The 23,409-nt window shown below is 44.9% G+C and overlaps 3 protein-coding genes across 3 annotated transcripts in view; 1 reads left to right on the top strand and 2 right to left on the bottom strand.

Moving 5' to 3' along the window:
- Positions 1-23,409, top strand: part of LOC132216086 (zinc finger protein 883-like) — a 681,654-nt gene that overhangs the window by 393,226 nt on the left and 265,019 nt on the right. The window lies entirely within an intron of this gene.
- LOC132216080 (zinc finger protein 345-like) overlaps positions 1-23,409 on the bottom strand; it is a 325,901-nt gene that overhangs the window by 119,867 nt on the left and 182,625 nt on the right. The gene's annotated exons all lie outside the window — the stretch shown is intronic.
- LOC132216076 (zinc finger protein 665-like) lies at positions 105-20,397 on the bottom strand. The gene is made up of 3 exons (XM_059665133.1): positions 20,155-20,397; positions 19,154-19,280; positions 105-3,051 (listed from the first exon to the last, which is right to left on the bottom strand). Exons 1-3 carry the CDS (start codon positions 20,329-20,331, stop codon positions 620-622), a joined length of 2,736 nt encoding a protein of 911 aa, XP_059521116.1. The 5' UTR covers positions 20,332-20,397; the 3' UTR covers positions 105-619.

Here is a 23,409-nt window from a genome sequence, read left to right as displayed (position 1 = left end):
TTTCACCGAATCATGTTTGGAGAGCCCAGATCTCCATATAAACTAACCAACACAGTAAATGGAACACCCCACATTAAAGAAGTCTTACGGAAAAGCCTTCATTATTTTGTAAGTAACAGCCATGAGACTGGTAGTTCTTCCACCTGGCAAGACAGCTCTTTATATTAAGAAGTCCAACATACATACCTATGGTTCCAACATGCAAACAAGCAAACAGAACAGATAAAATAGTTGCAGGTAGGATACACAATGTACGTGATTCAATATATGAGATAAATTTCAGACTAATGAGACTTCACATATTTTCATATACAACTGTTAAGTCCTAACTAAGAAACTACATTTTCAACACATCTGAGAAATTTTTCACATTCGGACTCTTTTGTGCACAGCAAATTTACAAATTAGGCTGAGAGATATCTCACATTAATTACACTCTTTATGACAATCTCCTGTGTAAACTCTCTGATGACAATGAAGGTGAGAGTTAGTTGTAAAAGATTGTCCACATTCACTGCATTTATAAGCATTTTCTCATGTATGAACTCTCTGATGACAGTGAAGGTTGGTGCTACTGGTATAAAATTTCCCACAGTCACTGCATTTATAAGGCTTTTGTCTAGTATGACTTCTCTGATGACAGCAATGGACATCGCTTTTCTCCAGTGTGAACTCTCTGATGATTTTGGAGAGCTCTGTTTTCACTGAAAGTTTTCCCACATTCACTACATTTATAAGGCTTTTCTCCTGTATGAACTCTCTGATGACGACAAAGTTTACTTTTACAGGTAAAATATTTCCCACATTCACTGCATTTAAAACGCTTTTCTCCAGAGTGAACTCTCTGATGATTTTGGAGAGCTTTGTTTTCACGGAAAGTTTTCCCACATTCACTACATTTATAAGGCTTTTCTCCTGTATGAACTATCTGATGACGACAAAGTTTACTGTTACTGGTAAAAGATTTCCCACATTCACTGCATTTAAAAGGCTTTTCTGCAGTGTGACCTTTCTGATGTCGATGAAGTTTGAAATTAGTTGTAAAAGATTTCCCACATTCATTGCATTTATAAGGCTTTTCTCCTATGTGATCTCTCTGATGAATGGGAAGGTAAGACTTAGTTGTAAAAGATTTCCCACATTCACTGCATTTATAAGGCTTTTCTCCTGTGTGAACTCTCTGATGAATGTGAAGGTAATAGTTAGTGGTAAAAGATTTCCCACATTCACTGCAGTTATAAGGCTTTCCTCCAGTGTGAACTCTCTGATGAATGTGAAGGTAAGACTTAGTGGTAAAAGATTTCCCACATTCACTGCAGTTATAAGGCTTTTCTCCAGTGTGAACTCTCTGATGTGTGTGAAGTTTGAAATTAGCGGTAAAAGATTTCCCACATTCATTGCATTTATAAGGCTTTTCTCCCGTGTGAATTCTCTGGTGAATGTGAAGGTAAGATTTAGAGGTAAAAGATTTTCCACATTCGTTGCACTTATAAGGCTTTTCTCCTGTGTGAACCCTCCGATGACTGTGAAGTTGACAGTTAGTGGTAAAAGATTTCCCACATTCACTGCATTTAAAAGGCTTTTCTCCAGTGTGAACTCTCAGATGATTTTGGAGAGCTCCACTTTGGATGAAAGTCATCCCACATTCACTGCATTTATGAGGCTTTTCTCCGCTATGAATTCTCCGATGCTGACAAAGTGCACTTTGCCTGGTATAAGATTTCCCACATTCACTGCAGTGAAAAGGCCTTTCTCCAGTGTGCACTCTTTGATGACGACAAAGTTTAATGAAACAGTTGTAAGCTTTCCCACATTCACCACATATATAAGGCTTTTCTTCAGTGTGAATGCTCTGATGAGAAAGAAGGTTACCGCTCTGGGCAAAAGATTTCCCACATTCACTGCATTTATAAGGCTTTTCTCCTGTGTGAACCCTCTGATGACTGTGAAGGTGAGACAAAGTGATAAAATATTTCCCACATTCACCGCAGTGATGAGGCCTTTCTCCAGAGTGCACTCTGTAATGATGATATTTGCGAGCATTGAAAGTTGAAAAGGACTTTCCACATTCACTACACTTATAAGGCTTTTCTCCAGTGTGAATTCTCAGATGACAATGAAGGTTACTGCTACTACTAAAAGATTTCCCACACTCATTGCACTCATAAGGCCTTTCTGCTGTGAGAACGCTCTGATCATAATAGACGGCATTGCTATTGGTAACAGGATTTCCACATTCACTGCGCGCATAGGGCCTTTCTTCAGTGTGCAAAGCTTCATATTCACCTTGGCTGTTAATACTGCTAAAAGCTTTCCCATATTCACTGCAATCATACTGCCTTTCTTCAGTGTGCAAAGCTTCATATTCACCTAGGCTGTTACTATTGCTAAAAGCTTTTCCATATTCACTGCACTGATAAGGCCTTTCTCCAGTGTGACCTTGCTGTAGAAGAGAAAAGCTAGAAAATTTGGTAAAATATTCCCCACATTCAGAGCACACAAAACATCCACTTTCAACATTGACATCCTTTTCCTGAATAAACGTGTGGGTACAAGTAATGTCTTTCTTAGATCCTTTTCGGGCATAATAATTTTTTGTCATTTGACATGTCATCCCACGTGTGGAAATAGCATTTGGACGGTCCCTGTTCTGAGTATCCTTTAGGTGGAGATGTCCTGATTCGGTAAGAACACCCTGCCCAACCTCCCCACAGGTGAAACCATTTTGGGACACATTGAAATTGCAGCTGTTTGCAAGGGAGATCCTGTCCACACCTCTAGTTAAAGTCTTCTCTCTCATATGCCATTGTTGAATATTTACACTGAAATAAAACCATTTTGCACATGCCCCACACCTCAACATTATCTGTCCGTGTTGTGTTCCCTGCAGCTCCATCACGTGGAAAATGTTTCCCAAGACTAGTCCACAACTCTCACAGGGGTGGCTCTTCTGGGAAGACAAAGGTAACTGGGGATTCCATGCCTGTGAAACTCTCACAAAAAAGTTCTGTTCAGTCGCTGCCTCCTCATTCTCTGCTCCACAGCAGCAACCTGAACAAAAGGAAACACTGGTAAAGTACATGTTCACCCTATGAAATCAGAATATCTGTACCACAAATGTTTATCTGTCATGACTAGGCCTGATTCCATAGAAAGATTTTAAGGACCAGTGAGGTATACTCTGAGGAAACTGTTGTTATGCATATTGTGGCCCCAAAACTCAGTTGATGATGAAAAGCAAACCGAGAAAGGGACAGAAGCACAGGATGGGACACAAAGAAGAGAGGAAGGCTCTATTCATTTTTCCTGCACAAACGGCTGCCATTAGGACCTCACATGCTGGCCATGTGATTCTATGTAGAATAATTTAAAACGGCTGAAAGCCATAAAAATGTATTGTATTAGACCACATGATGTTCAACGTCAATATAATAACATGTGTGCACTCCAAGGTACTGCAGACATGGGCCAATGTTAGAGGGCAGAAAAGAGAGACCTGTGAAAGAGGCACAGGTGCAAAGTGAAGAGAGGTGAAGGTTATCTATGGGCTGGGAAATCCAGTAGAAATGATCACTATGAAAACTGAGTGCTGACAGAACCAAGATGGCGAAATAGGAAAACAGCAGAAATAGCTGCCACGCACAACCACTTCAGCAATACAACAAAAGACAAAACAGACATCATCGAGAACCACAGGAAGACTGGCTGAGTGGAAATTCTACAAATAGAAGGAAAGAGAAAAGCATACTGAGACTCAGAGGAGGTGCAAAAGTAGAGTGCAGAGGATTGGAGGCGCATGCGGAAAAGGCTGGCAACTGAGCATGTGGCGCACTTGGAAAGGGCTGGCAACTGAAGACGTGGCCTAAGTGGTAAGGGCTGGCAAATGAGGTCACGGTTGTCTTTTTCAATCGGGAGGGAGTCTCAAGCTCCCTACTGCTCTGAACTCCAGCTCCGGGCGAGTCTCTGCGGACCCAGACTCATTCTGGGAGAAACCGGACTGTCTGGCATCGGTCAGAACTCGAGGGTGGCTTTCTCTAAGCGGTACTTGCAGAGATTACTGGGACACTGAGTCGCTGGGCCTCTAAGGGTAGGACTGAGGAGCAGGCATAGCTGCTTGCTCCGCCCTGTTGATCCCCTGAGACCCCGCCCCATCCAACCTGTGAGTAGAGGCTTTTCCATATCAAAGGCCTGGCCCTTTGCAATCTGAAAATTACCGAACAAACTGCAGCCGGGTCAGAGCGACCCAGAACTTCCAGAAGAAGGCACAAGGCCCGACAGCACCTAGCATTGCTTCACAGCTGGGCCTCATCTGGGCACCTACAAACCCCAAACAAAGAAGAGGAATCTACAGATCTCTCTGTAGTTCCTGGTGAGTAGCCTCAGGCAGAGGCTAAATTAGTACCTCCTTAGAGATCCAAGAGCCAGTGTACCCAGTGGTCAGAATGGGACAATCAGATTACAACTGCTCAGATCCATAAGGGGCACACTCAGTGGGCAGAGTCAGTGAGCACCAAAGCTCCACTGAAGCAAGTCTTGCCCCAGAAGGGTGTCTCAAGCACAGAAGTTCTCCCACTGCAGACACAGTTGATTCTCACAGCCAATGGGCCTGGAGGTCAATTCCTCCCAGTGATACCAACTACAATCAAGGCTTAACTACAACAAGACTGTGCATAAAGCCCACAAAGGGGTGCAGCAAGAGTAATTGGGGAGGCTGAGCCACTGGGCACTATAGTACACCTAACACAGAAAGCCACTCTATCAACACAAGGAAGCATAAAAAATGAGGGGCCAAGAAAAAGGTAACATCTGAAAGGAATAGAGGAAAGCAAACTACTGGATATAGAGTTCAAAACCACACTTTTAAATGTATTTCAAGAATTTTCTAGAAACCGCCAATAAATTTAGTGAGACCCATAAGAAATCTAGTTAGACGCTCAAGGTTATGAAAAAGTACGAACTAGAAATTAAGCATACACTGACTGAAATAAAGAATATTATGAAGACTTCGAACAGCAGACTAGAGGATCACAAGAATAAAGTCAAAGATTTGAAATACGAAGAAGCAAAAATCACCCAACTGGAAAAACAAAAAGAAAAAAGAATGCAAAAGTATGAAGATACTGTAAGGAGCCTGAGACAACTTCAAAGGTACCAAAATCTGAATTATGGGAGTGCCAGAAGAGAGACAGCAAGATATTGAAAACCTATTTGAAGAAATACTAACAGAAAACTTCCCCTACCTGGTCAAAGTAATAGACTTCCAAGTCCAGGAAGCCCAGAGAATCCCAAAGAAAAGCAAGCCAAAGAGGACCACACGAAGACACACCATCATTAACACATTATTTGCAGGTAGTTTTTATCGTCCGCGCTCTACTACCAGTCAACTTAAACGTATAACTAAAACGTATAAATACGTTTCCCGCTTTCAATGCATTACAATGACAAGAGCAAAAGACAAAGAGAGAATCTTAAAAGCAGCAAGAGAAAGAAACTCAGTTACCTACAAAGGAGTACCCATACTGGCTGTTAGCTGATTCCTCAACACAAACTATGCAGGCCAGAAGGGAGTGGCAAGAAATATTCAAAGGGATGAATATCAAGAACCTACAACCTAGATTACTTTACCCAGCAAAGCTATCATTAGGAATTGAAGGTTAGATAAAGAGCTTCACAGATAAGAAAAAGCTAAAGGAGTTCATCACCGCCAAACCAGTATTATATGAAATGCTGCAAGCTATCCTTTAAGGGAAGAAGAAGAAAAAGGTAAAGATACAAATTATGAACAACAAATACACAGCTACCAACAAGTGAATGTAAAAATCAAGTGAATAAATATTTTTTTTTATATATATTTTATTGATTTTTTACAGAGAGGAAGGGAGAGAGATAGAGAGTTAGAAACATCGATGAGAGAGAAACATCGATCAGCTGCCTCCTGCACATCTCCTACTGGGGATGTGCCCGCAACCCACGTACATGCCCTTGACCGGAATCGAACCTGGGACCTTTCAGTCCGCAGGCCGACGCTCTATCCACCGAGCCAAACCGGTTTTGGCATGAATAAATATTTTGATGAACAGAATAAACTGGTGAATATAATATATTCAGGGGCATAGAAAGGGATTGGACAGACTATTCTTGGGGAGGAAAAGGGTGTGGGGGGTGTGGGAAGAGACTGGACAAAAATTATACACTTATGGATGAGAACAGTGTGTGGCGGGGGTAAGGGCAGAGGGTGGGGTGGGAACAGGGCAGAGGGGAATTATGGGGGGGAAAAAGAGGAACAAATGTAATAATCTGAACAATAAAGATTTAATTAAAAAATTAATAAAAGTTGCCAAAAACAAAAAACACCCCTGTGCTGGACCTATTTATCCTTCCCTCTGTACTCCAAGCCTCCGGCAGCTACTAAGCTTTTGACTCTCTGCATAGTTTTCCCTTTTCCAGAATGTAATGTAGTTGGAATTACACAGTATATACCCTTTTCAGACTGGCTCTTTTTACTAAACGATATATATTTAAGTTTCTTCCATTCCTTTCTTGGCTCAAGGGGTCATTATCAATGTGGGGAGGTCTTGCTTCCTGGTATTCCCATCTCTAGTTTGATTTTTCTCTATTTTCTCTTTTCATTGCTGAATATTTCATTGTACAGATGCACCACAGTTTGTGTATCCACTCACCTTTTAGGAGACATTTTGGTTGCTTACAGTTCTTTGCAATTAGCAATAAAGCTGCTATAAACATTTATATAAACAAAAGAAAGAAAGAAAACGCTGGGTTTCCAGCAATGAATGTAACAAAGGCCAGCCAAGAATTCCTCCCCAGTGACCCTTCTCCAAGGCAAGACCACCTGTGACACCACTGTGTCATTAATAAAGCACTGTTTCGCCGTACCCGGTCTGCACCAGTGGATATAACGTCGGCCTGTGGACTGAAGGGTCCCAGGTTCAATTCCAGTCAAGGGCATGTATCTTGGTTGTAGACACTTTCCCAGTAGGGGCTGTGTAGGAGGGAGCTGACTGATGTTTCTCTCTCATTGAGGATTCTAAATCCCTATCCCTCTCCCTTCCTCTCTGTAAAAAATTCAATAAAATACATTTAAAAATAAATAAATAAAAACATGTTTCTTCTGTGATGCACAAAGGATTCTTCCCCTTAAATCCCACTTGAGGCATTCCATGGGATAAATGATGCAAATCTTCAGGGAAAAACAAAAAAGGTGAATGATCAAAACTGTGGTAGAACAACAAAGGACAAATCAGACAACAGACAAATGACCTATGTGAGCCCTTGCTGGCTTGGCTCAGAGGATGGAGCGTCTCCCTGTGGACTGAAGGGTCCTAGGTACGATTCTGGCCAGGGCATGTGCCGCGGTTGCAGGGTTCATCCCCAGGTGGTGGTGTGTAGGAGGCAGCCGATCGATGATTCTCTCTCACCGTTGATGCTTACATAACTCCCTTCCTCGCTGAAATCACTAAGAATATATTTTTTAAAAACCCACCTATGTGAGTGACATCCGAAAGAATGCAGAATTGGAGATACGACCATCTCACCCAAGCCCAGTGTAAGTAGACAGCTACTCACGAACAAAAACCCCATATGAAATAGGAGTAAGAGTAACATGAAGACAGTATAACAGACAAAAATAAAGAAGTGTACAGAAAGAATGACTAGAAAAGACTGGGTGAATAAACATATTTGAAAATACGTACAGTAAAAAACAAGGGTCAGAATTACCTCCAGCAGCCCCTGTGCTTTTGCTATCATTGACCAAAGTGGCCTGTTCTTAAAAGAACACTAGAAACTCTGGTGTTTAAAAACCACATAATGCCTTGTCCAGTATGGCTCAGTTGGTTGGGGCATCATGCTGTGTATCAAAGCGTTGAGTATTCAATTCCCAGTCAAGGCACATATCAGTATATGGCTTCCATTTCCAGTTACCTTGTGTGCAGAAGTCAGTCGATGGAGATTTCTGTCTCACACGGATCTTTCTCTCCCTCTCTGTCTCCCCCCAGCCATCACTCTTCCTCAAATATTTAAACAAGCATCAGGAAAAGGAGATAAAGCAAAATAAAACAATACAAATATTGGCTACTCTTGACTTCGACTAAAGCAAAGAACAAAAGCCAACAAACAACAATCTTCAGGGGGGTAGAGGAGGCTGGGGAAAGTCAATTGGGGAAGAAAAGAAAAATGTTCAAAGAAATGAAAGGTAAGACATTATACCTGACACTAGGAACCACAAAGCATCATAAGAGATGTTGAGCCCTAACTGGTTTGGCTCAGTGGATAGAGTGTCAGCCTGCGGACTGAAGGGTCCCAGGTTCGATTCCCGTCAAGGGCATATACCTTGGTTGTGGGCACATCCCCAGTAGAGGTGTGCAGGAGGCAGTTGATCAATGTTCTCTCTCATCGATGTTTCAAACTCTCTAGCCCTCTCCCTTCCTCTATGTAAAATATCAATAAAATATACTTTTACTTAAAAAAAAAAAAAAGATGTTGATGTTAAGAGAGAACATGAACTTCCATAGAGAAATCTGTCAAGATCCCATATGAGCTTCTGAAATTAATAAACAAAATTCAGAGCCCTGGCCATGTAGCTCTCCTGTTGAGTGTGTGGTCCCGATGCACCACGGCTGTGGGTTTTCTAGGCACATGTAGGGGACAGCCAATAAATGCTTAGATGGGTAGAACAGCAGGTCAGTTTACCTCTCTTTCTCTGTTTCCCTTCCTGTCTCTAGAATCAATGAATAAAGGCTGCCCAGTATGGCTCAGTGATTGAGCAAAAACCCATGACCTAGCACAGTGGATCTCAACATTCTGGTCCTTTAAATACAGTTTCTCATGGCTGACCCAACCGTGACACTATATTCGTTGCTACTTCATAACTGTAATGTTGCTACTGTTATGAATCGTAATGTAAATATCTGATATGCAGGATGATCTTAGGCGACCCCTGTGAAAGGGTTGTTCGACTGCCAAAGGGGTCGCGACCCACAGGTTGAAAGCAGCTGACCACGGAGATCAAAATTCCAGCCCTTGTCAGAAGATATGTGCAGGTTGCCGGCCCAATCTCCATTGGGGGGTGTGCAGTAAGTAGCTAATCAATGACTCTCTCATTATTCATGTTTCTATTGCTCTCTCCTTCTTTTCCTCTCTGAAATCAATAAAATATACTTTAAAAATAAATAATTTAAGGAATCCTATGTAATAAAAGAGAAACATGGTAATAAGCGTACGACCACTACCCTTCCCATTGGCTAATCAAGGCGATAAGCAAATTAAGTGCCAGCCAAGATGGCGGCTGGCAGCCAGGAAGCTTGAAACTAACATGAGGCTTGCTTGCTTCAGTGACAGAGGAGACCAACGTTCCCCGCCAGCCTTGCCGGCCTCTGAGCCTGCAGTTTGAAACATTGTACCAAATATAGAAGCTAAACAAAACCTCAGAATCCTGCTTTAGGTTAGCTGGGATCTCAGAGCTGGAGTTATACATTGTTTCGATTATAGGACCGAAACAAACCAGATACCTGCTTTCAGCATCGGTGGCCTAGAAGCTGGAGCCTCAGAGCTAAAGCTGGCCCAGAATAAAAAAGAAAAAAAAAAAAGGAGCGGTTGGAAGCTTCCGTCACCTGCCAGCCTGAAAACAGCCCTCAGCCCCTCAACCAGGCACCCCAGTGGGGACCCCCACCCTGAAGGGTGTGTGACCAGCTGCAAGCTGCCATCATCCCCTCAACCAGAGTGGCCAGGCACCCCAGTGGGGACCCACACCCTGATCCTGGACACTCTTCAGGGTAAACCAGCCGGCCCCCACACGTGCACCAGGCCTCTATCCTATATAGTAAAAGGGTAATATGCCGCCCAGCACCTGGATCAGTGGATCCGCGAGGCCTCCCAGCACCGGGATCAGGGTGACAGGGGCAGCGCCCAAACCCCCTGATTGCCCTGCGGCTCTGTGTGTGACAGGGGGTGGGACCACAACCTCCCTATCGGGCCTGCTCTGTTCGGGACACGTAAAGGCGCCCCCAACCCCCTGATCAGCCCTGCTCTGTGCCTCATAAGGGGGAGCTCCCCAACCCCCTGATCGCCCTGCGGCTCTCTGTGTGACAGGGTGCGGCGCCCCAACCGCCTGATCGGCCCTGCTCTGTGTTTGACAGGGTGCGGCGCCCCAACCCCTCCTCCCCACAGGCCCTGCTCTGTGTGCGACGGGTTAGAGCCATAAAATCCCCATCGGCCCTGCCCTGAGTGTAACAGGGTGCAGCTCCCCAACCCCCTGATGGGCCCTGCTCTGTGCGTGACAGGGGGGAGCTCCCCAACACCCTGATCGACCCTGCTCTGAGACCGTCCAGGAGCTGCACCTAGGGATTGGGCCTGACCTTACCACCCGGGAGCAGGCCTACGCCAGCAGGTCGTTATCTCCCGAGGGGTCCCAGACTGCGAGAGGGCACAGGCTGGGCTGAGGGACCCCCACTTCACCCGAGTGCACAAATTTTTGTGCACTGGGCCTCTAGTAAATAAATATACATGGGCCATGTCGCTCAGTTTTCAGAGTGCCTGCTTGCACAGTGGAAGGTCATGGATTTCATTTTCCGTAAGAAGCAGGTATGTGGCTTTCAGGTTCAATCCCCCTCCTGGTAAAGGCACATGTGTGAGGCAATCAATTGATGTTTCACTCTCTCTCCCTCTCTCTGCTTCTCCCTTTCTCTCTCTTAGAAAAAAAAATCATTGGTAAAAATATTCTCACTATTCAGGTGAAGATAAAAGAGAAAGAATTGAATTCAGAAATGTTACGGGAGAGGAGATCCAAGATGGCGGTGTACGCAAGGGCTTATACTCTCTTCATTCCACAACAACATCAAAATTACAACTAAAATGCAGAACAACAATGAGCCAGAACTCCTGGAAAGCTGGCTGAAGGGAAGCCTTAGGACAGTGGTTCTCGACCTGGACTGCACATTAGAATCACCTGGGAATGTTTTCAAAAACCTGATTTCTGGGACTCATCATTAGTAACAATGAAACAGAATTTCCAAAGGATGAGGCCCAGATATCAGGATTTTGAAAAGATTCCCAGGTGATTCTAATGTACAGCCAAGGTTGAGAACCACTGTCTTAGCACTAGACAGGTAAAGTGGAAAGCACACTGATACTGGTAGGAGGTAGAGAGTAGAGAAGAATGGAAGGTGTTGGTCGTGTACCCATGTGGGACACTTTTTTAATTGGGAGAGAGATCGTCTCTGCAGAGGTCACCTGGAAGAAAAAGCGGTCCCAGTGTCACAGCAGATGCCCAGCACAGCGTCCCAGACTGGGGAAAAAAGGCCCTACTGGCAGTAAGAACTACGGGCTGTAAAAACCAGTGCGGACTGGGGCTCAGTGACACAGAGGCTGCAGGAGACCGAGCTGCTCCTCTTACAATGCCAGCACCAAAATGGAATTTACAACCTCCCGCTTCTTCTTGACCTCCAAGGCCTGGCGAGCCTGGTGGTGGAGGGGGCGAATCAAGACACATATGAGAGGGAAACAGGCCTAACTGGAATCAGGGCAGGAATTCGGGGGCAGCTTTCTCCCAGACAGAGGTGCTTGCTGTGGTCATTATACCTATGCTGCCACATCTGAGGTGGCAGGTCTTACTGACAACCATTCTGTATGCTCCAACTGGTGATTCCCTGAGACCTCACCCCATCCAATTTACAACTCCACCCAAGCTGTGTGCAGCAGCATTTGTATATGAATTGCCTGCCCTTGCTCAGGCTAAAACCTGTCAAATACGTTGCAGTTCGGTCAGGGAGGCCCAAACCTATCAATAAATGGCCTATTCCTGGCACAAGCACTAGCCTTCCTTGCTTCACAGCTGGGACTCATCAGGGCACTTCCAAACTCGATACAAAGAGGAGATTCTGCAGATCTCTCTATAGATGCTGCTGGGTGGCTCCAGGCAGAGGCTGACTTTACACTTCCCTGGAGACCCAAGAGCCAGTGTACCCAGTGGTCAGTGTCATACCATAGTAGCTTAAAACTCTTTACATCCATAAGCCATACACTCAAGGGGCAGACTCACTGACCAACAAAGCCCTACTGATGCATGTCATGCTACATAGGGGTGTCTCCTGCACAGCAGCTCTCCCACTGTTGTCGTAGTTACACCCAGTAATGCTGAAATCCTCAAGAAGTGTCCTAGGTACAACTCCGGCCAGGGCATGATTTTCTTTCACCACGTAGGGGAAGTTTCTGTTAGGACTTCGTCTTTTTTTAATTTTCCTCAAGAAAATTCCGGCAAATCAGATCCAGCAATATATTAGAAAGATCATACACCATGACCAAGTGGGATTTATTCGGGGAATGAAACATTGTACAATAGCTGCAAATCAATAAATGACACAACATATGAACAAAATGAAAGACAAAAATCATATAAGCATATCAATTGATGCAGAAAAAGCATTTGACATAATCTGACACCCTTTCTTGAAAAAACTCTCAGCAAAGGGGGAGCCCAAGGATCACACCTCAAAATAGTAAGAACCTTATACGACATACCAACAATCAGCAAAAACTACAACCATTTTCCCTAAGAACAGGAACAAGACAGGGATGTCCACTTTCACCACTCCTGTTTGATATAAAACTGGAAGTGCTAGCTATACAATCAGACAAGAAGCAGAAATTAAAGGCATCATAACTGGAAAAGAAGAAAACTGTCATTATTCAAAGATGACATCATATTGTACATAAAAAAACCCTAAAGACTCCATCAAAAAACTACTAAATTTAATAAATGCATTCAGAAATGTGGCAGGATACAAAATTAAGAACCAGAAATCTATGGCTTTTTTATATACCAACTAGAGGCCCGGTGCACAAAAATTTGTGCACTCGGGGTTGGGAGAGGAGGTCCCTCAGCCTGGCCTGTGCCCTCTCACAGTCTGGGACCCATCAGGAGATAATGACCTGCTGGCTTAGGCCTGCTCCCGGGTGGCAGAGGGCAGGCCCAATCCCTAGGTGCAGCCCCTGGTCGGGCTCAGAGCAGGGCCAATTGGGGAGTTGGGGCACCGCCCCCTGTCATGCACAGAGCAGGGCAGATTGGGAGGTTGCGATGCCACCCTCAGTCACGCTCAGGGTAGGGCCGATTGGGGGGTTGGGGCACCGCCCCCTGTCACACTCAAGGCAGGGTCCATAGGGAGGTTGCAGCGCCACTCCTGTCATGCACAGAGCAGGGCCCATCAGGGGGGTTGGGGCTCTGTACCCTGTCACACACAGAGCAGGGCCGATCAGAGGGTTGGGGCTCCGCACCCTGTCACACTGATCCCAGTGCTGGGAGGCCTCGCTGCTCTGCTGATCCCAGGGCCAGGACGCCTCTCGGCTCCCCTGATCCCTGGCCTGGAGGCCTCTGGGCTGCTGATAACCATGGCCTGTAGGCCTCTCGGCTCCGCTGATAACTGAGGCCTGGAGGCCTCTTGGCTCCGCTGATCTCTAGCCAGGAGGCTTCTCGGCTCTGCTGATCACCTGGGCTGGGAGGCCTCTCGGCTCCACTGATCACCGGGGCTGGGAGGCCTCTTGGCTCCGCGGATCGCGGGGCCTCCGACTCCGCTGATCGCGGGGCCAGGAGCGGGCCAGGAGGACTCGCGGCTGATCACCGGGGCCGGGAGGCCTCTGGACTCCGCTGATCACCGGGGCTGGGAGGCCTCTGGGCTCCGCTGATCACCGGGGCTGGGAGGCCTCTCGGCTCCGCTGATCACCAGGGCTGGGAGGCCTCTTGGCTCCGCTGATCTCGGGGCCTCCGACTCCGCTCATCACGGGCCGGGAGGCCTCTCGGCTCTGCTGATCACCTGGGCTGGGAGGCCTCTCGGCTCCGCTGATCACCGGGGCTGGGAGGCCTCTTGGCTCTGCTGATCACCTGGACTCCGCTGATCACTGGGGCCGGGAGGCCTCTCGGCTCGGATGATAACTGGGGCTGGGGGGCCTCTAGGCTCTGCTGATCGCGGGGCCGGGCCGACTCTCGCCTCCCTGATTGCGGGGCTGGGCCGACTGTGGCCTCCGCTGATCTCGGGGCCGGGAGGCCTCTCGGCTCTGCTGATCATGGGGCCGGGAGGCCTCTCGACTCTGCTGATCCCAGGCCCTGAGGCCTCTCTGCCCTGCTGCTTCAGGACTGTTTGGCTTCGCTCTGCTTGGAGCCTGAGTATGCAAATTAACCGCCATCTTTTAGCTTCTATAATTGAAACATTGTATCTTTTGGAGTTGTTGCTTCAGGAGCTCAGAGCCCCGCAGCTGCGGGGATCCTTGACTTTCTCCATCGCTGGGGCAACCAAGCCTCCTATTCTCAGCTGCCTGGCTGCCAGCCGCCATCTTGGCTGACAGTTAATTTGCATACTCACTGATTAGCCAATGAAAAAGGTATCGGTCATACGCCAATTACCATTTTTCTCTTTTATTAGTATAGGATAACAAACTCAGAAAAGGAGAAACAAACAAACAAACAAATAAAAAATCCTATCTACTATTGCAACAAAGAAATTAGGATACCTAGGAATAAACTTAACTAACTAGGTAAAAGACCTGTACGCCGAAAACTACAGGAAGTTGAAAAAAAAGATAGAAGAATATATAAACAAATGGAAAAATATACCGTGTTCATGGATTGGTAGAATCAACATGATTAAAATGTCAATACTACCCAAAACAATCTGCAGATTCAATGCAATCCCCATTAATATACCAACCGCATATTTCACAGCCCTATAATAAGCGCTCCAAAAATAGATATGGAATTATGATAATAATAAAAAACAGCCTCAGCAATCTTGAGAAAGAACAAAGTTGGAGGCATGACACACCAGATACCAAGCTATATTGCAAAAATGCCTGGTACTGGCACAACAACAGACATATACAACAATGCAACAGAACAGAGAATCCAAAAATCGACCGAAGCCATCATCCTCAACAGGTGTCAAACAAGACAACAGCATACAATGAAGATAAGATACTCTCTTGAATAAATGGTGTTGGGAAAATTGGACAGATACATGCAAAAAAATAAACTAGACCACCAACTTTTATCATAAGTCTGTAAACTTAACATTGGAAATGATAAAAATCTTAGAAGAATCCACAGGTAGCAAAATATCAGCCATATATCCTAGCAATGTCTTTACGGATACAGCTCCTAGGGCAGGGGTGGGCAAACTTTTTGACTCGAGGGCCACAATGGGTTCTTCAACTGGACCAGAGGGTTGAAAGAAAAGCACGGATGGAGTGTTTGTGTGAACTAATATAAATTCAAAGTAAACATCATTACATAAAAGGGTACGGTCTTTTTTTTCAATAGTTTTATTCATTTCAAACGGGCCGTAGTTTGCCCAGGGCTGTCCTAGGGCAATGAGGGCGAACCTATGACACGTGTGTCAGAGGTGACACGCGAACTCATATTTTTCGTTGATTTTTCTTTGTTAAATGGCATCCTATCTCATAATAGACAAACATGGTAATTGAGCGTACCTTCACTATGCCTCCATTGGCTAATCAGCGTGATATGCAAAATAACCAACAAAGATGGTGTTCAATTTGCATACATAGGCGCCAAGGGGCAGAGGGAAGACTGAAGGCGGCTCCAGCTGGAGCAGCGAAGGCCTGGGTCCCAGGTGCCAGAGGAAAACCAGTGCCGGCAGCCAGGGGAAGGGAACACCTATTCCACAAACCTTTTCATGCAACAGACCTCTAGTTTAAATATAAAAAAAATATATATCAAAAATAAAAATGTTTGTTTTACTATGGTGAGAGATATCAAAAAATTTCTCTATGTGACATGGCACCTGAGTTAAGTTAGGGTTTTTCAAAATGATGACACGCTGAGCTCAAAAGGTTCACCATCACTGTCCTAGGGTAATGGAAACTAAAGAAAAAATGAACAAATAGAACTATGTCAAGATAAAAAGCTTCTGCACAGCCAAAGAAACCATCAACAAAACAACAAGAAAGCCCACTGCATGGCAGAACATATTTCCCAATGTTATATTTGATAAGGGTTTACTCTGGAAAATTCACATGAACTCATATATCGTAAGAAAAACAAGGTAAACAATCCAATCAAAAAATGGGCAAAGGACCTAAATACACACTTTTGTTAAGTGGATATACAGAAAGCCGAGACATATAAAAACATGCTCAAAACCAATTAACCGAGAGACGCAAATCAAAACAACGAGATATCATCTCACACCTGTCAGGTTGCCTATCATCAACTAATCAACAAAGGACAAGGTGCTGGCAAGGATGTGGAGAAAAGGAACCCTGTGCTCAGCGGGTGGGAATGCAATCCCCATATTGGCACAGACACTGTGGAATATAATGTAGAGTTTCCAAAAAATTAAAAATGGAACTCCCAATTGACCCATCTAGGAAAATATCCCAAGAAATAAAAAACAGCCCTAGACGGTTTGGCTCAGTGGTAGAGCGCCAACCTGCAGTGTAGGGAGCCATGGCACAAGCAACTCCATCTTAGAAACTAGAAGTCTCTAGTTCCCAGTTGCTAGAAACTAAACGTTAGAAGTCTCTAGTTCCCAGTTGTTAGAAACTAAAAGTTCCAGTTCCCAGTTGGTAGAAGCCACGCCTGTCCTGTAGCTAACAATAAAGAATAACTGTCACACACCATTTGTCACAACACAAGCAAATAGCTGCCACTTGCTGATAGGCTATTACTATAAGCTTTGCTACCCACCCCTGCTACCCACCCCCGTCCCTGGAACAATATATATTCTGCCGCTGTAAAATAAAAATTTTGAGGCTTGATCAGATTCTTGTCTTGCCTCCATTCTCTCGTGTCCCTTGTTTGTCTCATTCTCCTAGGGTGTCTCTTCGTTCCCCCGTTGTTGTCCCGCGGGTCCAGACACTGCAGGTTGAAGGGTCCCAAGTTCAATGCCGCCCAAGGCAACATGCGAGGCTGTGGCTCGATTCCCAGTAGGGTGCATGCAGAACGGAGAGATCAATCATTCTCTCCTATCACTGATGCTATCACTCTCTCCCTCTCCTTTTCTCTCTCTGAAATCAATAATGAAATATTTAAAAAAAAAGAAAAACAAATCAGAAACACCAATCAGAAAGGAAATATGCACCCCTATGTTCATAGCAACACAATTTACAATAGCTAAGATTTGGAAATAGCCTAAGTGCCCATCAGAAGATGAGTGGATTAAAAAACTGTGGTACATATACACAATGGAAAACTAGGCTGCTGTTAAAAAGGAGGAACTCTTACTATTTGTAACAGCATGGATGGAACTGAAGAGCAATCTTTCTCAGCAAAATAAGCCAGGTGGAGAAAGATAAATATCACATGATCTCCCGCATTTGTGGTCAATGAGGGAAAATCGCGACATATGTAATACCATATATATTACTTTAAACAATAAAGAATTTTTAAAAAACGAATATTGTGAAAATATCCATACCACACAATGCAATCTACAGATTAAATGGAATCCTGAGGAAAATTCTTATGGTATTTTACAAAGACATGAAAAGCGAACCTTGAAATGTATAGAACTAAAAAATGTGAATAGCAAAAACATTCGTGAGTGAGAAGGAAGCTGGTGGCATCACTCTTCCTCACTTCAATTTCTTACAAAGACATAGCAAGCAAACATTGTGTTGCTGAAGAAACCCAGACACATACATCAACAGAAAAGAACAGAAAACACAGAAATAAACCCAGACACATACTTTCAAGTAATCTTTGTCAAAATTGCAACACAGCCGAAACCAGTTTGGCTCAGTGGATAGAGCATTGGCCTACGGACTCAAAGGTCCCAGGTTCAATTCCGGTCAAGGTCATGTACCTGGGTTGTGGGCACATCCCCAGTAGGAGATGTGTACGAGGCGGCTGATCGATGTTTCTCTCTCATCGATGTTTCTAACTCTGTATCTCTCTACCTTCCTCTCTGTAAAAAATCAATAAAATATATTCAAAAAAAATAAAATAAAAATAAGAGAAAAGTATAATGTTTAAAAAAAAACTGCAAGACACAAGAAGAAGGGAAAGATAGTTTCTTCAATGAATGGTGCTGCTGAAAATCAATACTCACATGGAAACACAATAATACTGGACACCACTGATAAAATTTAACACAACATGCATAACAGAATTGGATATCAGTGCTAAAACTTAAAACGCCTCAGGACAACCTAGAGAAAAAGTGTTGGAAATTTGTTATGACATGATTTTCTGAATGTGACACCAACCACCACAAAAAAAACAAGAACAAATAGTCGAGATGGCAACCAATAAAGAAAAAAGCTTCTTCACAGCACAACAGCAATACACAAACTGAAATGAAAGGAAATCGAGAGAACAGAAGAAAATAATTGCAAATCCTATGAAGGGATTGCTTGGAGAGATTGTGGATTCAGTTCTGATCAGCACAATAAAGCGAATATTGACATACAGACAGAAATTCAGTCAAACAGTTGGAGTTCCCAGGAAATAATAATGTTATATTAATACTATATTGGAGGCTAATAACAATGCAATGATTTGTCTGAAAACCAAACTCGATATAACTTCATTAAAAATACTTTATTCCTAAGCACTAGCAACAAACATCTGAGCTTGCCAAAAACACGGTGGCACTAGACCTGCTGAACGCAAGGTTGCCAAAAACCTGGACTTTGTAGAAAAGCGAGTATGGGGAGCAATATATGCAAAGCACAATTAAGCACATGCAACAATATGTGTTCCTGTATGTAATAAGCAATTAATATATAAAATATACAGGGTAGTTAGAACACTCTATAACCAAAAAATACAGTTAAGAAACAGGATAAGGATGTAGAGACAATTCTACAAAAAATATGTACAAATGACCAACAAGAATATAGAAAATGCTTTCCTCACTGATCAAGGTGGAATCTCTGAGGCTTCCTGTAACACTACCAACCACAAGTCCTTCCCTGTGAGTTTAGTACAGCGGGGAGTATTGGAACTTCAGGAATAGAAGGGAGCAGTGGAAACAGAACAACCCTCCCCAGGACAGCAACTACCCAGTAAACTGGAAAATTCAAGCAGTACCACAGTCTACCTGGGAGGACAGAGCACACCCTGGGAGATGGGGCCTGGGAAACCTCAAAGCCAAATGCAGTTCACTGGTGAGAGTGAGGGTCTTACCCAGCGAGGATATAAGTTCAAAGTTGTCCAGCATCACATTCAGGTACAGCTGTCTCTGACCCTCATCAAGGAGGCTCCATTCCTCCCTGGAGAAGTACAGGGCAATGTCCTCAAAGGTCAGGCCAACCTGTCAGAACGGAGACAATTAAAACCAGAGCTGTCTCTCTGAGAACCAGTAATTCTACTTCTTATACAGCTTCCCCCTCCTCAAGCTCCTCCAGGACCCCTGGTTACTGTGGACGCCAGGCCCTAATGCCAGTGCAGGCTGCTGTTTCATCAGAGTCCCATTACTCATTGTGATGGCCCTCAGCAGAGCAGCTGGGTCAGATGGGAACCTTTGGGGGAGGGGAGAGGAGGGAGCAATGCCATTTAAGGTCTGGGCGATGCCTGCAGGGCCCCAGCCTTCCTGCCAAGCAACACCACTGCAGTCTCCTAGATCCTGCCTGAAAGGCAAAGCCAAACGTTGGTTTAAGCTTCCCCTTTCAGTCCCCACACCAGGTCCGGGACCATCAGCTCACACTTCCTCCAGATGTGCTCACCACTGGGTAATGTTCATCCCCTTCCCATGTTCAGACCCAGGTTCACTCCCTCAGCTCTACCCCCTTCCTGCTCCAATGCCACCGGATCTCGCTGGACTCACCCATGAACTTGGCATATGGCGTGTAGAGAGCTTGTAGTCCAGTCGGATCCAGGACCACCCCAGGCCCCTGATGGACCCCACAGCCGGGAAAGCCCCGAATGAGTCTGTGAAGTCCTCCCTGCAGCCTCTGATCTTTCCGTCAATACTCACAGCCACATCCTCAGGGACCTGCAGATGCAAGTCACCCCCGTCCTCTCTGCCCTGCACCTGCTGTGTCCTCAGAAGACACCACACTCCTCTCTCCCCTCCACCTTCCTCACGGTCCTCCACGCGGGACTGAGCTGCAGGACGGGACAGGCGCCCTCCCCAGGCTGTGGTGTCTGTGTGAGGAGGCGGTGAGGGCCTGGGGGACTGAACTCACCTCAGCCCGTCTCCTCAGCGGGGGCGCCGCCATTGCCCTCTGTGGGCTGAGCCGGGCGGGAGCAGAAGCCGCTGCAGGAATGGCGGTCCCTGTCCCGGCCCTGGCGTGGCTGTGGGTGGCGACTCCGAGCTTCAATCCCCGGTGGGAGTTGTGAGCACCACTGGCGGCTCCCACCATGGGCTGTGAGGCAGGGAGCACCACTCTCCGGCCTTCTCCACGGACTGCGGACACGGAGAACCTCACCGCCTGAGACAAAAAATCTGAGAAGACGAAACCGGCCTCAGGGATTACCGATCCCGCCCTCCCGAAGCTCCAAAACGGAAGTGCCTTCTCTGACCCTCCATTGGCTCCGCCTGATGCCATTCCAGGCTTGGCCTTCTGGGTAATGTAGTTTCTAAGCGCCAAGGGCAGGATCCAGTATTTCTCACTTGACTGTAGGACTGGATTTAGGGACAAATAGCCCAAGAACACACTCAGTACACTCAGGGTCCTCTAGAGCCTTCAGGGGAGGGGATTTCCGAGGCAAGTTTGTTTCTCCTGCACCTGAAGGGCTTTCTTTAGCTGCGGTTTTGCATATATTTGTTCAGGACTTGCTGTTTCTGAAGGGCAGGCATTGTGACTTCATTCAAGACTTCTGGCATGTGTTTCCCTGGGGCCATATGTATGTGGAGGAGGTTGTTCAAGACTCTAACTGCCTTAACCGTCCTCCATTAAATCCATTATACAAAGTTAAGGTCACAAAACAGACGCTCATACTTAAGGGCATCTGCTTCTGATGCCATCCAAAGTGTCAGCACTGCCTGGGCTGCAGGGTGGATAAGATGGACAAGAAACATATGAAAAGATGCTTTAAGTCACAGGTCATCAGAGAGATAGAAATTCAAGCAACAATTACGTGTAACCTCACTCACAGCTTTCACAATGGCTGCCATCAACAAATGAACAAAATTCAAGTGCTGGGGAGGATGTGGAAAAAAGGGAACCCTATTTCACAGCTGGTGGGAATGCAAAGTGGTGCAGGCATTATGAAAATCAGTATGGAGTTTCCTCAACGAATTTAGTATGGAACTTCCATTTGATCCAGTGATTCCACTTCTAGGAATATATTCTAAGAAACCTGAAATAATAAGATAGAATATATACTCCCTTCTGTTGATAACAGCACAATTTACAATAACAAAGATGTGGAAACAGCCCAAGTGTCCATCAATAGACGAGTGGATTAAAATGCTTTGATATGCCGAAACCTTTATGGCTCAGTGGATAGAGCGTCAGCTTTCAGACTGAAGGGTCCCAGGTTTGATTCTTGCCGGAAGCCGGTCCATCTTTGCTGCTTGAGACAGTCGCTGCAGGATACAAACATCTGCACAGCATATGTTTCAAGGGACCTGGCGTATATAGTATACTGTTCTTAATATGTTTGCTCCCCTTAGCACTGTGTGTTTTAACCAAGGTCACCTCTCCGAGAAAGGTTGTTTCCCCAGGTAGGGATTTTTCCCTGAAGTTAGGGAGGGGATGAAACTCCTTAACTAAGTGCCAGGCAGGTAGTTAATCAATTTAACTACAAACAATCATGCTTAAGCTACATAATCTTTACTCCCTGGAATGGAGATAAGAAACGCCCTAACCTTTGTAATAGAAATTGACAGGATTAAAATCAACTGGTATAAATACGGAAGTAACAAGACAATAAACAGCAGAACCTCTCTGGAGATCCAGACCAGAACTTGGCTGGAGATCCTGGCTGTAGATCCTGGCTAGGCTGCTGATCAACTGAACACTGTCTCCGTGTCCTTCCTTCTTGGCCGACCCCGTCTACGCCTTTGGGAACCCCTGGACCTGCTGGGGTTGGACCCCGGCAGATTCTGGTCAAGGGCATGTACCTGGGTTGCGGGCACATTCCCAGTAGGAGATGTCAGGAGGCAGCTGATAGATGTTTCTAACTCTCTCTCCCCCTTCCTCTCTGTAAAAAAATCAATAAAATATATTTAAAAAATAAGTAAATAAAATGCTTTGATACAGCCCTAGCCAGTTTGATTAATTGGATAGAGCTTCACCCTGCATACTGAAGGATCCCAGGTTTATTTCAGGATAAGGGTACATGCCCAAATTGCAGGCTTCATTCCCAGTAGGGAGTGCACTAGAGGCAGGCAATCAATGATTCTCTCTCATCATTGATGTTTCTCTCTCTCTCTCTTCCTTTCATTTCTTCTCTGAAATAAATACTTAAAAAAAAAAACCTGTGGAAAATTTATACCATGGAATACTCTGCAGCAGTAAAAAAGAAGAATTTTTACCTTTACAGACAGCATAGGGGCACCTGGAAAGCATCAAACCAAGTGAAATCAACCAATCAGAGAACGACAAATATCACTTGATCTCACTCAGATAGGAAATCTGATTAACAAAATATAGTGCTGAATGGAGTGGATTCAGAGACATGGAAGGGAATCAGAATCTCAGAGGAAAGGAATAGGAGGGGGGTGGGGAAACAGCCTCAGGTAAGGATTAAACACACACACACACACACACACACACACACACACACACACACACACACACACACAGTCACCTGAGCCTTGAGGTTTGTCTTCTGTTCTCTGAATACATTGGGAAAACACTTGGTTGCTGTGTTCTGAGTGTGCTCTAAATTTGTGTATTAATCTTTGTTCAATCAGCTGAGTCTCTGGAAATGCTGATACTCCTCCATGTAACTTTTTCCTGCTTCACATGAGTCAATTGCTTTTGGTGATGTTGAAAGAAATGTCCAAACTTGTGGAGAATTTTTCTAAGTTTATGTGACCCAAGCTGGTAACAGTGCCAGGAAGCAGAATAACAATAAATTGCTTGGGAGAATGGCAGTTTTGCACCGTTTTTATACATGAGACTAAAGAAGAAGACATAAATGGGTTACCTGACATTCACTGGTGATAAGTTGGGGACAGGAGCTAAGGAGGAAAATCTCTGAGATTGGATAAAAAGTAAAAAAAAAAAAAAGACATAAACTTCTTTTTAAGTTTATCTGATAGGTAACATTTAATATTTAACACAACAATAATTAGGGCTCTGTGATCTTCTGTGTTCAGAGATCGTGCTTAGGCTTCTGTGAAACAGAAATGTCCCTGAAAATCCAAAGGTCTGTTTTCCCTGATGCAAAAAGGCAACAGACAGGCTCAATAAGCTAAAATTTGCCCCTTGCAAAAAATTAAAAAACCACACACACACAAAAACAACAACAACAACAACAACAACAAT

This window comes from Myotis daubentonii, chromosome 15 (genome assembly GCF_963259705.1).
Source record: "Myotis daubentonii chromosome 15, mMyoDau2.1, whole genome shotgun sequence".
Lineage (NCBI taxonomy): Eukaryota > Metazoa > Chordata > Mammalia > Chiroptera > Vespertilionidae > Myotis > Myotis daubentonii.
Note: the sequence above shows the minus strand (reverse complement) of the source record. Positions and strands in the feature narration are given on the sequence as shown.